At 39.5% G+C, this 12,929-nt stretch overlaps 1 protein-coding gene across 4 annotated transcripts in view; it reads right to left on the bottom strand.

Moving 5' to 3' along the window:
* Positions 1-291: 291 nt before the first annotated feature.
* Positions 292-12,929, bottom strand: part of CMPK2 (cytidine/uridine monophosphate kinase 2) — a 37,594-nt gene continuing 24,956 nt past the window's right edge. The window contains exons 6-8 of one of the 4 annotated variants that reach the window (XR_010136148.1): positions 3,507-11,928; positions 1,259-1,396; positions 292-829 (exon numbers count right to left, since the gene is read on the bottom strand). Coding sequence is in view for 1 of the 4 variants with exons in the window: in XM_024241955.3 (XP_024097723.2) it covers positions 11,820-11,928 (109 nt within the window). In the remaining 3 variants the exon portion in view is untranslated. Of the gene's footprint in view, positions 830-1,258; positions 1,397-3,506; positions 11,929-12,929 lie in introns of those variants that run through there. The other 3 variants (XR_010136147.1, XR_010136149.1, XM_024241955.3) reach the window with 3 other exon arrangements.

Genomic DNA, 12,929 nt, shown 5'->3' with positions numbered 1-12,929 from the left:
ACACCTGTAATCCCAGCACTTTGGGAGGCCGAGGAGGGCGGATCACGAAGTCAAGAGATCAAAACCATCCTGGCCAACATAGTGATAATCCTGTCTCTACTAAAAATACAAAAATTAGCCTGGCATGGTATCGTGTGCCTGTAGTCCCAGCTACTCAAAAGGCTGAGGCAGGATAATTGCTTGAACCCGAGAGGCGGAGGTTGCAGTGAGCTGATATCGCACCACTGCACTCCAGCCTGGCGACAGAGCAATATTCAGTCTAAAAAAAAAAAAGAAATACACAAGTCCACATTAGATGCTTGGTATTTAATTTATGCCCACATGCATCTGAAAATCAGTCCATGTACAAAATTACTAGGTCAAAGCACGTCACTGAATAGGACAAGAAACACAGCACTAACAACATCAATAAGAAAGAAATGTTTACTCCATTGTAATTCGGTCTAACATGTATTATATCTGTTTTACATGAGGGTTTTCTGATTCCCTCTCTCTGAAACCTTTGTTGACTCCCTCAGGCAAAGTAAATCAGAATCAGACCAGGTTTGTCTGACCCACCTGTGCCAGGGTGGGTAGGACCACAGTGATGATCACCAGGTGTGTATGTCTGCCTCTCTATTGAGGGAGGCTCTTCTTATTATTTTTCTCTCCTTACAGTTGTAGAGCAACAGAGAGACACAGCGAATTGGAGAAATTGTGACTCCAAAGGTATTCACATTCCATTGTCTAATAATCTGTACAGTTGTTTGTTTGTTGTAAGTAAAATCAAATAGCACCATGCTGGCTGAATTCAGTCTGTGAGCCACACCAAGGACAGCCTTGCTTAGCCCTGGAAGACAGAGATTTTCCATGGAAGAGTTGTAACAAGATGTGTGCTTTAAAGCATGAAAAGAGTGAAAAAGCAAAACCACACCTAAAAGGTTCTTAAAAATATCAAACATTCGGCTAGGTGCGGTGGCTCACACCTGTAATCCCAGCACTTTGGGAGGCCGAGGCGGGTGGATCACAAGGTCGGGAGTTTGAGACCAGCCTGACCAACATGGTGAAACCCCATCTCTACTGAAAATACACAAAAAATTAGCCGGGCATGGTGGCACATGCCTGTAATCTCAGCTACTCGGGAGGCTGAGGCAGGAGAATGGCTTGAACCTGGGAGGCAGAGGTTGCAGTGAGCCGAGATTATGCTACGGCACTCCAGCCTGGATGACAGAGTGAGATTCTGTCTCAAAAAAAAAAAAAGAGTGATTAGGTTACATACACAGATTAAGAGGTTGGAGGTGTCTGCTTCAATAATCCAGACGAAGACTTCACTAGATGAGACAGAATGCTATGCACAAAGTGTTTAGTCTTCCCATGCATCGTGAATAGTGGCCAAGGCACCAGAAAACCATGTCACCTGGAAGATGCAAATAAAATAAATAAACAAAGCCCCACCTTAGAGAAGACTGAAAGTTTGCAGGAATCACTGTAAGTGAAGCAATAATTAATAGTGGCAGAAAAATACGTACAGATATTGATTGCAACCAAGAAAAAAATATTTTAAAAGAAGCTTAAATAATGAGAAAAGAAAGATGAAAAAAAGGAAGGAGGAAAAGAAGAAAGGCAGGGAGAGAATGCAGAGGAGGAGTAAATGGAGGAGGGAAGAAAAGAAAGAGTAAAGAAGGGAGGAAGGGAGAGAAGAAGAAAGAAAAGGAAGACAGAAAGGAAAGAAGAAAAGGGGGGAAAGGAGGGGCTTTGGAATTTAGAAACTTGATAGCAGAAATGAAAATCTTAGTAGAAGATTTAAACACAAAGTTAAAGAAATCTTACAAAATAAAGATATAAAAAGTGACCTATGAGGGAAAGATAAGGTGGTTTTGCTTGTTTAAAATACCACACTAGGGACTTCTGCGTCTTGCCAAGATGGAGTAATAGAAAGCTTTATCCCCCAACATGAAGAAACCAAATAATCAGACAAGGTTATGAAACAGTAGTAACAATTGAAAATGTCCCTGTGACGAGAGAGAAATGAGGTGAGCCCTACAAGTGCCTGAGCACACTGACTTCTGGGAGTTTGCAGACTGAAAGAATAAACAGGAAGAATCCAACAGACTCCCTGAGTAGAGGGATAGAGCTGGGAGTCCCAGGAGACCAAGGCAGTTGGAGCTAGAGATGCACAGAGAGCATGTTTGAGTTCTATAGAGAGTCTTCCTTGAGCATTGAACCGTGAGAGTGAGAAATGCTACCTAAGGCCAGGTGAAGAAACATCCAAAAAGATTAGAGGAACTAGAACCCAGGATCAGGGTCAGACACTGCCTAGTGTCTGTTCTTACTAGCCAGACTATACAACTTTATAGTCCATTAGGTTGATCCATTGCAATTGAGCACTACAAAAGATTAGTGAACTTGAACACACAGCAATAGAAACTACCCAGAAAAAAACACAGGGCAAAAAAGAATGCAAAAAAATAAATAAAAGACAATTGGTGAGTTGTGGGGCAGCTTCAGTCAATCTAATACATATGTAATTAGAATCCCCAGGGAGAAAAGAGAGAAGTGACAGAAAAACTATTTGAGCTTTTTTCTTTTTCAAAATTTAATGTAAACTATAAATCCACAGATCAAACACGATCAACAAACTTCAAGCACATGAATAACTGTACACCAAAGCACACCATAATCAAATGATTCAAACTACAGGTAAAGAAAAAAAGCAGCCCAGAAATGATACAGGTTACATACAGAGGAACAACCAGAAGGGGACAGCAGATTTCCCGTCAGAGATAATGCAAGTGGGAAGACATTGGAGCAACATTGTTAAAGTACTAAAAGAAATAAACAAACAAACTCTGCAACCTAGAATGCTACACGAAGGGAAAATCTCTCTCAAAAACTAAGGTAAAATATAGACATTTTTACATATACAAGAGCTGAAAGAATTCATCACCCACCAGCAGACTCACTGTAAGAAATGTTAAAGAAAGTCATTCAAAAGAAGAAAAACTATTAGACAGAAATAGAGATTTACACAAACACATGAAAAACAACAGAAAGTGTTGCACACGGTGCCCAAAGCAGTTTATTTGCAACCGTTAAAATCTGGGACCAACCCAGGTTAAGGATAACATGTCCAGAAGATGAAATACTACTCAACAAAATTAAAAAAGAAATATAGAGGATGGAATAAATTATTGATCCACAAACCAACATGTATGAATCTCAAAATCATTTTGCTGCTAATTGAAGAAAGTCTAATAAAAATGGCACAAATTGTATGATTCCATTTATCTAAAATTCTAGAAAATAAAAAATAATTTTCTGTACAGTCAGACCTGTGTTTGCCTGGGAATAAAAAGGTCAGGGAGGGCAGAAGGGTGGGATTGCAAAAAGACCCAAGGACATTTCTAGAGGTGACATTACAGTTCACTGTCTTTACTGTAGTGATGGTTTCATGAGATTATACATATGTCAAAATTAATTAACTTGTACATTTTAAATGTGTGTACTTTTCTGCAAGCCATTCATACCTCGATAAAGCTGCTAAAGATGGCATTTCTAATTTTCCATGCTGTTGTAGAAAATAGGGAAAATTTTTAAGATGTTAAAAAAGTCACAGATTATCACTGAGAAAAAATGTATTTTTGATAATTTACATCTTCTTAGGTGCTCAGCATTCTGCTTAGCATTATATTAGAAGGATTTATCTCAATGTATTTAACCAGTGTGTATTATAAATAAACACATTATACACATACATAAATATATTCTGATTATTTAAAGATAATAGTTATAATAAAACCTTTTTAAGTGTACCACTGATTATTTTCTTGGTGTATGTTCCAAAATGATCCAAGCGTCCAAACACTTTTAAGATACTATATAATTGCTCCTAGAAAAGAGATTTTACAGAGAGAAGGATCAGCACAAAAGGAGATTAGTCTAGTCTAAGAAAAAAATAAACAAAACCAGGCATGTACCACTGAGGAAGGAAGACAATGGAGAAGTGCTGTGTCTGCTTCACAGCTGTTTCCCTGAGTGGGTAGACTGTTTGAGATAGAACACCAGGCACTTTCATTCCCAAGCCTATTCTATTAATACTTTTGCATACGTGAAGACTGACTGAGCCTCCTACTTACTAATAGAAATGCTTGCTGTGCTTAGGGAAAATTTATTTTAACTTAAAGGACATTGCAGTAATCTGCTCAGGCTGCCATAAGAAAATACCACAGCCTAGTGGCTTAAACAGAAATTTCTCACAAGCTGGGCATGGTGGCTCACAACTGCCATCCCAGCAACTCAGGATCCTGAGGCGGGAGGATTGCTTAAGCCCAGGAGTTTGAGGCTGCAGTGAGCTATTTCAGCCTGGGAAATAGAGAACCATCCCAATAAGAAGAAAGAAAAGAAAAAGAGAGAGAAAGAAAGAGAGAGAGGGAGGGAGAAAGAAAGAGAAAGGAAGAAAGAGAAAAGAAGGAAAGGAAAGGAGAAAGGAAAACAGGGAAGGGAAAGGGAAAGAGAAAGAGGAAGAGAAAAAGAAAGAGGAAGAGAAAGAGAAAGAGAAAGGGAAAGGGAAAGAGAAAAAGAGAAAGAGAAAGAGAAAGAGAAAGAGAAAGAATTTATTTCTCACATTTCTGGATGCTAGGAAGTCCAAGATCAAGGTGCCAGCCACGTAGGATTCATTTTAAGCCCTCTTTTCTTGGCTCATGGGAGGCCACCATCTCACTATGTGCCCATATAGCCTCTTCTTTATGCAGGCGCAAGGAGGCAAGGGCAGGGAGGGGAAGAGAGAGAGTGCACGCATGCAAGGGAGAGAACACTCTTGTGTCTGATCTCATAAAGACACAAATCCTATTGGATCAGAACCCAACCCTTGTGACCTCACTAATCTTAATTACTTCCTTAGAGGTCCATCTCCAAATGCAGCCACTCTAGGGGATAGGGATTCAACATAAGAATTTGGAGGTGGGGGGACACAAACATTCAGTCCATAACAAACATTCAACTGTTTGAGTAATTCAGAGTGGGGCTCAAAATCTAAAACATTTTGATGAATCACATTAATTGTCATGTTGATAATGTGCCACATCATACATTTTAATGTAGCATTATTTGTGATTAATTTTCTTACCTTTTTTTTTAAAAAAAAGTCATTACTTCACCTTATTTCGCACATTTTTACTGTACATAGAATTCTATGTTGGCATATTTTTCTTTCAGTACTTTAAAGATCTTGTTGCACTCTCTTGCCCATAGTTTCTAATATAAAGTCAGTAATAACTTACATCTTTGTTTTCATATAAATATTTACAATGTATTTTTTCTTCATCTACTTTCAAGATTTTATCTTTGGTTTAAGTGTTTAGATGAGTGCATTAATTTTCTAGTTATGCTGTGACAGAACCCTCAAAACTGGGCCGCTTTAAACAACAGAGATTTATTTTTTCACAGTTCCGAAAACTAGAAGTCCAAAATCAAGGTGTCCTCCTTCTGAGACTCTGAATAGAATCCTTCCTTACCTCTTCCATCTTTTGGTAGTGATGATCATATTTTGGTGTTCTTGGCTTTCGGCTGCATCAGTCCAATCTCTACCTCTATCATCACATGACATTGTGTTTCATGTCTCTGTCTCCTCTTCTTCTTATGAAGACACTAGTCATATTGGATTAAGGTTCACTCTAATCCAATATGATGTCATCTTAACTTGATTACATCTGCAGCAACCATATTTCCAAATAACGTCACATTCTGAAGTTCCAGAAAGGACATCAGTTTTAGAAGGTCACTGTCCAATACAACTATGATATGCCTAGGCATGGTTTTCTCTGGATTTACAATGATGGGGGTTCACTGAGATGTTTTAAATCTGTAAATTCATGTTTCACTATATCGGAGAAACATTTTGTGAAAACATTTACCCATAAAAGGGGAAATATGGTTCCTTCACATTTAAAAAACATTTCATTCTCATTCTCTTTTCATTCTAGAATTCCAGTTACACGTATGTTAGGTCTTTTCATATTGTATCACAAATCTCCAATGCTTTGTTTATATTTTGGAGCAGATAATTTCCACTAATCTATCCCCAAGTATATGGACTCTTCCCTTTGTCAATTCTATTACACCACTAAAGCCATCCAGTGATGGCTTTTAATTTCAGCTGTTGTAATTTTCAGTTCTATAATTTCCATTTGATACTTTTTTAGAGTTTCTACTTCTCCACGAGCTTTCCTATCTTTTCATTTATGACACGCATATCCTTTACATCCTTGAGCATAATTATAATAGCTGCTTTAAATTTCTTATCTGCTAACTCCAACAACAGGGTCACCTTGGGGTTATTCTCAATTGATCAATTTCTTTCTCTTGATAATGTTTTATATTTTCTTGGTTCCTTGTATGTTGCATAATATTGGATTGTATATTGGATATTGTGTATATTACATTGTGGAGACTCTGGATTCTGTTATAGTCCTCTAAAAAGAATTGAGTTCTAGAGGGCAATTAGCTTCATTTGACAAGAACTGCACATCTTCTTTTGGATGTCAGCTCAAATCTCATACAAATATTTTAACTTTTGCTGAAATCTATCCTGCACATCTATGACTTGTGAATTAGCCAGATATTTGGGCAGAGTATATACTCAAAATTTAGGGTTTCCCCCTTTTGGCTATCTTTTTTGCAAGATTGTCCTTCATTTCCCAGTGGTCTCATTTCATAACAGAAAGACCCTTAAGTCTTTTCTATCAGGGTTTAGTCACCAAGGTGGAGCTGACATGGGCCTATCATTAGAATAAAAACCGAAGACATTCCTTTCTTCCAAGTTTCCAGTCCACTCTAAAATCTTCCTCTCTTCTTTATATTGCCTGCAGAACATTTTTTTTTCTCCAGAGTTGACAGTTGTTTTCCACAGGAAGTACAGCTATGACAAGAGCTTACTTAGTCATACCAGGTGCAGAAACAACATGGCATTGAGCAGAAGACACTGTAGCTGAGGAGTTACATCTGTTTCTAAATTATATAATGACATATTTGAACCCAGATAAAAGAAGGGAAAAATATGACTCAGAGAACAAATTGCCATGAAGTCAACTTTTCAATCTGAGTTTGTTCATATCTTTTCTGCTTCTGTACAAGTGATTAATGCATTCTATATCTCAAAATTCAGTGGTGAAAATGAATACTGACTTAACATTGGCAAGAATCAAGAAACTCCATTTGGGATCCCATCAGAAAAAGAAAGACATATATTTCAGAGCCTTCTGAAGACCTGGTCTGTTTTCTAAGATAATTTAAACTGTCACTTACAAAGTTGTATATAACAAAAATAAATTTGAAGGATGTCTGCCCATTTCTCAAAGCCAAGCTCCATTCCCTTCCCTATAAATTTTTTTCTAATGTGTGCTTATATCAATATTAACTCATGTCACAACTGCCTATGCCATACCCAATAGTCCTTTGTTATATATTTACTTTTATATTTGAGAATAATAAAGTTAGAAAGTACGAGATCAGTTATATAAACTCACCATAAATGAGCATATTAAGTATATGTTAAGATATAACATTATTTTCTCTGAGAGGGAGAGAGAGAGACTGCCAAATCACCATGCCTTGAACAAGATAGAGATGAATGTTCCTTTCCTGTAACAGTTCAAGGTAAGCAGCAAGGGCAGGTGAGCTGACTCTACCATCTCAACCTATAACTTCCCTCTCACAGTCAAAGTGACTTCTTCAATTCTTATTATCTTCCAATGAGCAGAAAGGCAGAAAAGGACTATGGGATATGAGCACAACCCTCTGTGAGAGCAAAAACAGTCCTGAAGAGGTACATATTTATCTGCTCACACCCCATTGGCTAGACCATACTTCAGTGGCACATATGGTTGCAAGACAGTCCAAGAAATGTAGTCATAATCTAGGAAGTCATGCATCCAGCTAAAATTCTGTCACCAAGAATAAGTAGTAAGTAGATACTGTGGGACAAACAGCATTATGTCACCCTCTAAATACATGAAATTTATGAGGACTAAATCCTGACATATTCTTGACTCCTTAAATTTGCAAATACCTCTCTCCCATATAATATATACCTTAAAATGCACATTGAACAAGAGATAATCACAGAATTGCACTGACATTGTGGTGCTGGGCTCAGCTGGCCCAGCCCTTTCCACAAAGGAGTGGTTGGCTATTTTCCATGTCTGCCTCACAGACTGTGATTTAACTTCATGCTTTGGAAAATGGTGAGTTAGTAGCTGGCCACGTGCCTTCAACTTGCGTAAGCAGATCAGTGCCTGATCCCAACGGTTCATCGGATCAAATGGAAAACACACACATACACACACACACACACACACACACACCATTCCTGAACAGTCTGACTTAATGGATCTGTAGCAGGGTCATGGCATCCCTTGTTGTAAAACTTGCACAGGTGATTCTAATGTATAACCAGAGTTGGGAACCACTGAGCTAAGACATTCAAACTCCATATTGGCTGTGGGAGACATCAAAAAGCATTGGGCATGTCTCCTGGCTTCAAAAATATTTTAAATTGATTAATTGTTCATATCACATAATTCATACTTTATTATATATTCCAATCCTCTAGTGCAACTTATGTCTAGACTATAACTTTGAGAATTAAAGAAGAAACATGAATTGACTGTCATCTTTGTACCTGCCACTTTCGGGGTATGACAACTTTTACATAGGAAAGTGTCATGGTTCCTTCTCTCGAGGCACCCCCATCCGGCAGATAGAAAGAAAACTCCACAGGATCTAGTCTGTTAAGCTCTAAGCAATCAATCAATAATTGCATATAATTGATTTCAGTATTTTCTTCAATATGCATAGTATTTGATATCTCATGGGTTCTTTTTATTTTTTATTTTATTTGAGATGGAATCTTGCCCTGTTGCCCACGCTGGAGTGCAGTGGCACCATCTCGGCTCACTGCAACCTCCACCTCCTGGGTTCAAGCAATTCTCCTTCCTCAGCCTCCCGAGTAGTTGGGACTACAAGTCGAACTCCTGACCTCAAGTGATCCACCCACCTCAGCCCCCCAAAGTGCTGGGATTACAGACATGAGCCACTACACCCACCCTCATGGGTTCCTTTTAAATAGTTTTAGTACTGGCTGGGCACAATGGCTCACACCTGTAATCCCAGCACTTTGGGAGGCTGAGGTGGAAGGATTGTTTGAGCCAAGGAGTTCAAGACCAGCCTGGGCAATATGGTGAAACTCCATCTCTACAGAAAACATAAAAATTATCTGGGCATGGTGGCGCATGCCTGTAATCCCAGCTAATTGGGAGGCTGAGGCACAAGACTTGCTTGAGCCTGGGAGGTAGAGGTTGCAGTGAGCTGAGATCAGGCTACTCCACTCCAGCCTGGGTGACAATGAGACTCTGTCTCAAACAACAACATTTTAGTCCCATATGTTAGTGAAGGTGTCCTAGGTTTTTGGTGCAAAAAGTAAAAGAATATACATTCAACTCTGTGTGGATCAGAAACCCAAATCAAGAATGGCTTAAACCAGGTAGAAATGTGCTCATCACATGTACAAGGAGGCAGGGCCCAGGGCTGTGGTCGCACTCCACATGGGAGTACCATTCATCTTTTTCTCCATCTCTCTGGTTATAGCATTGAGTATGCAAGGTCCAAACATTATCATAAGGCATACAGGAAAAAGAGGTCCTAGTAGAGGAGCTAACTGGGTCCAAAACAAAGACTAGAATCCATTAAAAAGGGATTGTAGCAAACTGAGTTTGCATTTTCACCTAATTTGTCAATGATTCTAATTGAATCTTTAAGCACTGGTAAATTCTCCTCTACCTGACTGGAAGTGTTGATACAGAAACAGCATGTTTCATTTACAAATGCACAAGCGCCCCCTACTTCAGCTGTAAGGACATCAAGAGTTTGTCTATTTTGCCTGACCACTGAGGCCAGAGAATTTATGGACTGCTGTTGGGCTTTTATGGCTCCTACAGTTACCTTTCACCCTTGTTACGTCATGATAGAAATATTAAGCACTGATCTTTCAAGAAGGGGAACACCGCCAAGCCAAAATAGGCCTCTGGCTATTGCATATTTTATTCCTGGTTTTTCTAATATAGGATTGCCATGTGCATATTCTTGCCAGTTCTCTCTCTCTCAGTTTAATCTCCATACGATGGCATAGAGATAAGTGATCTCCTGTTTTGGTATGTGTGAGGGAATGCACTTTCTGTAAAAGAGCCCAAATTGGGGATGTCACCCAAGGATGCTACCCTATCAGTGGGGTTTAAAAATAACAAATTGGGGACCATTGCCACTATAGTGCATGTTTCTCTCCAGTGCCTGGGGAGGATTAAGCATAGCCTGGAGCCACAGAGAAAGTAAAGCCCTGTTCCCTGAAGGGATGGTTCTATGTTGTGATTTATGAGGGTTCCAGCTAAGTTTAGTCCAGGCCTTATAAGGTTGCCTTCCCTACATCTAATTCAAGCATCTTTAGAATAAGGATATCCATACTTAGTATAGTCATCCACAGTATTGTTTGGAACTTTACATGCTGGGAGGGAAGAATCTTTTTGGCAAATATAGTTTCAAAAGATCAGAGACACAATATGTTCCAGCCAGTATCTTAGACAACCCTCCTCACAGGGGCTATTGGTCCAGACATCCCCTGTTCATCCACAGATTTGCAGATCACTGTCATTATCAAATATCATATAAGGGCCCAGGATTCCATGTATGGGCATGTTTGGGAAGGACCATGTGTTATTTATCACCTGATAATAAGGTTGGCGAGGGGTGGCATTTCTGCCTGGGGTAGACATTCCCATTAGGAACTCCACCTGGGAGGGTTGGCTAGATTGTTAAAATTTTTCCACAGTCTCTCCCAATGTTTGGTGTCACCCTTGTTCCTTCTTAGTCTCCAGATCTCTGTGCTCTCAGCAGTTACAAGCATACTGTTGCAATATTTAAGGTTTCCCAAGTATGGTCCTTTTCCTTTACTCTTAAAGCAGAGACGGGCATTGGCTATCATTCTATCAACTTCACCTAGTCTAAGGGTGTGAGTTTTAGCCTCAGGGGGTGTGTCTTTCTGGGTGGAGTTAAAAATGCTCCCATACCATGTTCCCTTTATACCTATTAGGCCCTTAATGATTTAAGGTAAAGCCATCAGAGGGAAACCCTAAGATAGTGAGTTCTGAGTCATCAAAGAGTCCATTGGTATTATTAAACTGAGTAAATTGTTCAGGGCAAACCCAGTAATCAGTCTTGTTGTACAGATCGGTAATATCTGATATTGCAGGGGCTAAAGAATGTGAGGCATTGCTACATCTAACAGTGAATGCTAGTAAACTTGATAGTAACAAAATCTTCATGTTTATCTCTTATCTGTGACTACTATCCCTGCTATATGAATAATAACTAAGCAAAAGATTATGGCAATTGAGACTCTTTTCCCAATATTCCACTTAGAAGGTGCCACAGTATATAGTCCTACTGCAAAGAGTAAGGTGAGTACAACAATTCCCATATGTGTGAAGTAATAAAGTTCCACTTTAAATCTTACCGAGATATATAATTTCTTCATGGGGGTGGTTTATGAGGTTATGAATGGAATCCCATGGATAATCAAAATCTCCCTGTAAGTATGTGACAAAGAGAAGTTCTAATATCTAACAGCAAATCTCAAGAGGAAAGGTAGAAATGACTTTAGTATCTGGTAAGGTAAGTGTGGGATTGAACTGAACAGAGAGTTCTCCCTCATTTACTTATCTTTCGTATTTTCAGTTTGAAATCCCCGAATTTTTCACACTGATATCTGGGATGTTCTTCTGGGATGTAAGGGGTCATTCCAGGCCTTGACTCGAGTGTGATGAATCCAAGATTCCAGTCCCACAAACTTCACCGCTGAGCAGGTGGAGAGAAGGACGGTATAAGGTTCCTCCCAGCTGGGACCTAGAGAGGGGAAAAAAGAGGAAAAAGCCTTCACCAGTACCAAGTCTCCTTGGTTGAACAGAGGTGGCCCTAGTTCTTGGGGTTGGAATTCTGATAGCTGTTTTAATTCCTGCTAGAACTGGGCCAGGGAGGTTACATGTTTAACCAATTCAGAAGTTCTCTGATGTAATACAAAATCATTGGTAAGGAAAGGCCATCCATATACCATTTCAAAATGGCGAAGGAACACCTCTTCAACCCCAAATTTGAAGGGGTGCTCCTCACCTGCACTAAGGCTATAGGAAGATAAGCAGTTTAGAGGAGGTGAGTTTCTTGAGACCACTTCCTGAGGTGTCTCTTAATGATATTATTTGTTTTCTCCACCTTTCCTGAAGACCGTGGTCTTCAAGCACAATGAAGATGGTATTGTATGCTCAGTGCTTTTGAGACCCCCTGGGTAACAGCTGCCTTAAATGAGGGGCCATTGTCACTTTGGAGGTATTTAGGGAGTCCAAAACGAGGAATTATTTCATTGACTAGTGCTTTTATCACCTTAGAGGACTTTCTGTTTGACATAGAAATGCCTCTACCCAGGTAGTGAAGGTATCCACCCATACCAGGAGGTGCTGAATTCCCCTTATCTTTGGAAAATGGGTAAAATCCATTTGCCAGTCCTCCCCTGGGCAATTTCCCATTCTTTGTGTTGCTGGGGATGGGGAGACGCCATTTGTTGAGGGGATTGTTTTTGAGGCAGATCTTATAAGCATTAACAATTTGTTTGACTGTTTTTGGTACATATTTACCTGAGAACAACCTCTGGGCTAGTTGATGAGTTTTATTCTTTCCCAAGTGAAAAGTTTGGTGAAGGATCTTAAGAACTTTCCACTGACTGGAGACTGACAAATAACATTTGCCATCCTCTGATTGTAACCATCCTGAGGGCTGAAAAGTGTATCCTCGAGAGGTGGCCCATTCTATCTCTGCAGGAGAATACTGAGGCTTTATTTCCCTTATGGAGTCCT

This window comes from Pongo abelii, chromosome 12, assembly GCF_028885655.2.
Source record: "Pongo abelii isolate AG06213 chromosome 12, NHGRI_mPonAbe1-v2.0_pri, whole genome shotgun sequence".
Classification (NCBI taxonomy): domain Eukaryota; kingdom Metazoa; phylum Chordata; class Mammalia; order Primates; family Hominidae; genus Pongo; species Pongo abelii.
This window is presented reverse-complemented; position numbering and strand designations above follow the sequence as displayed.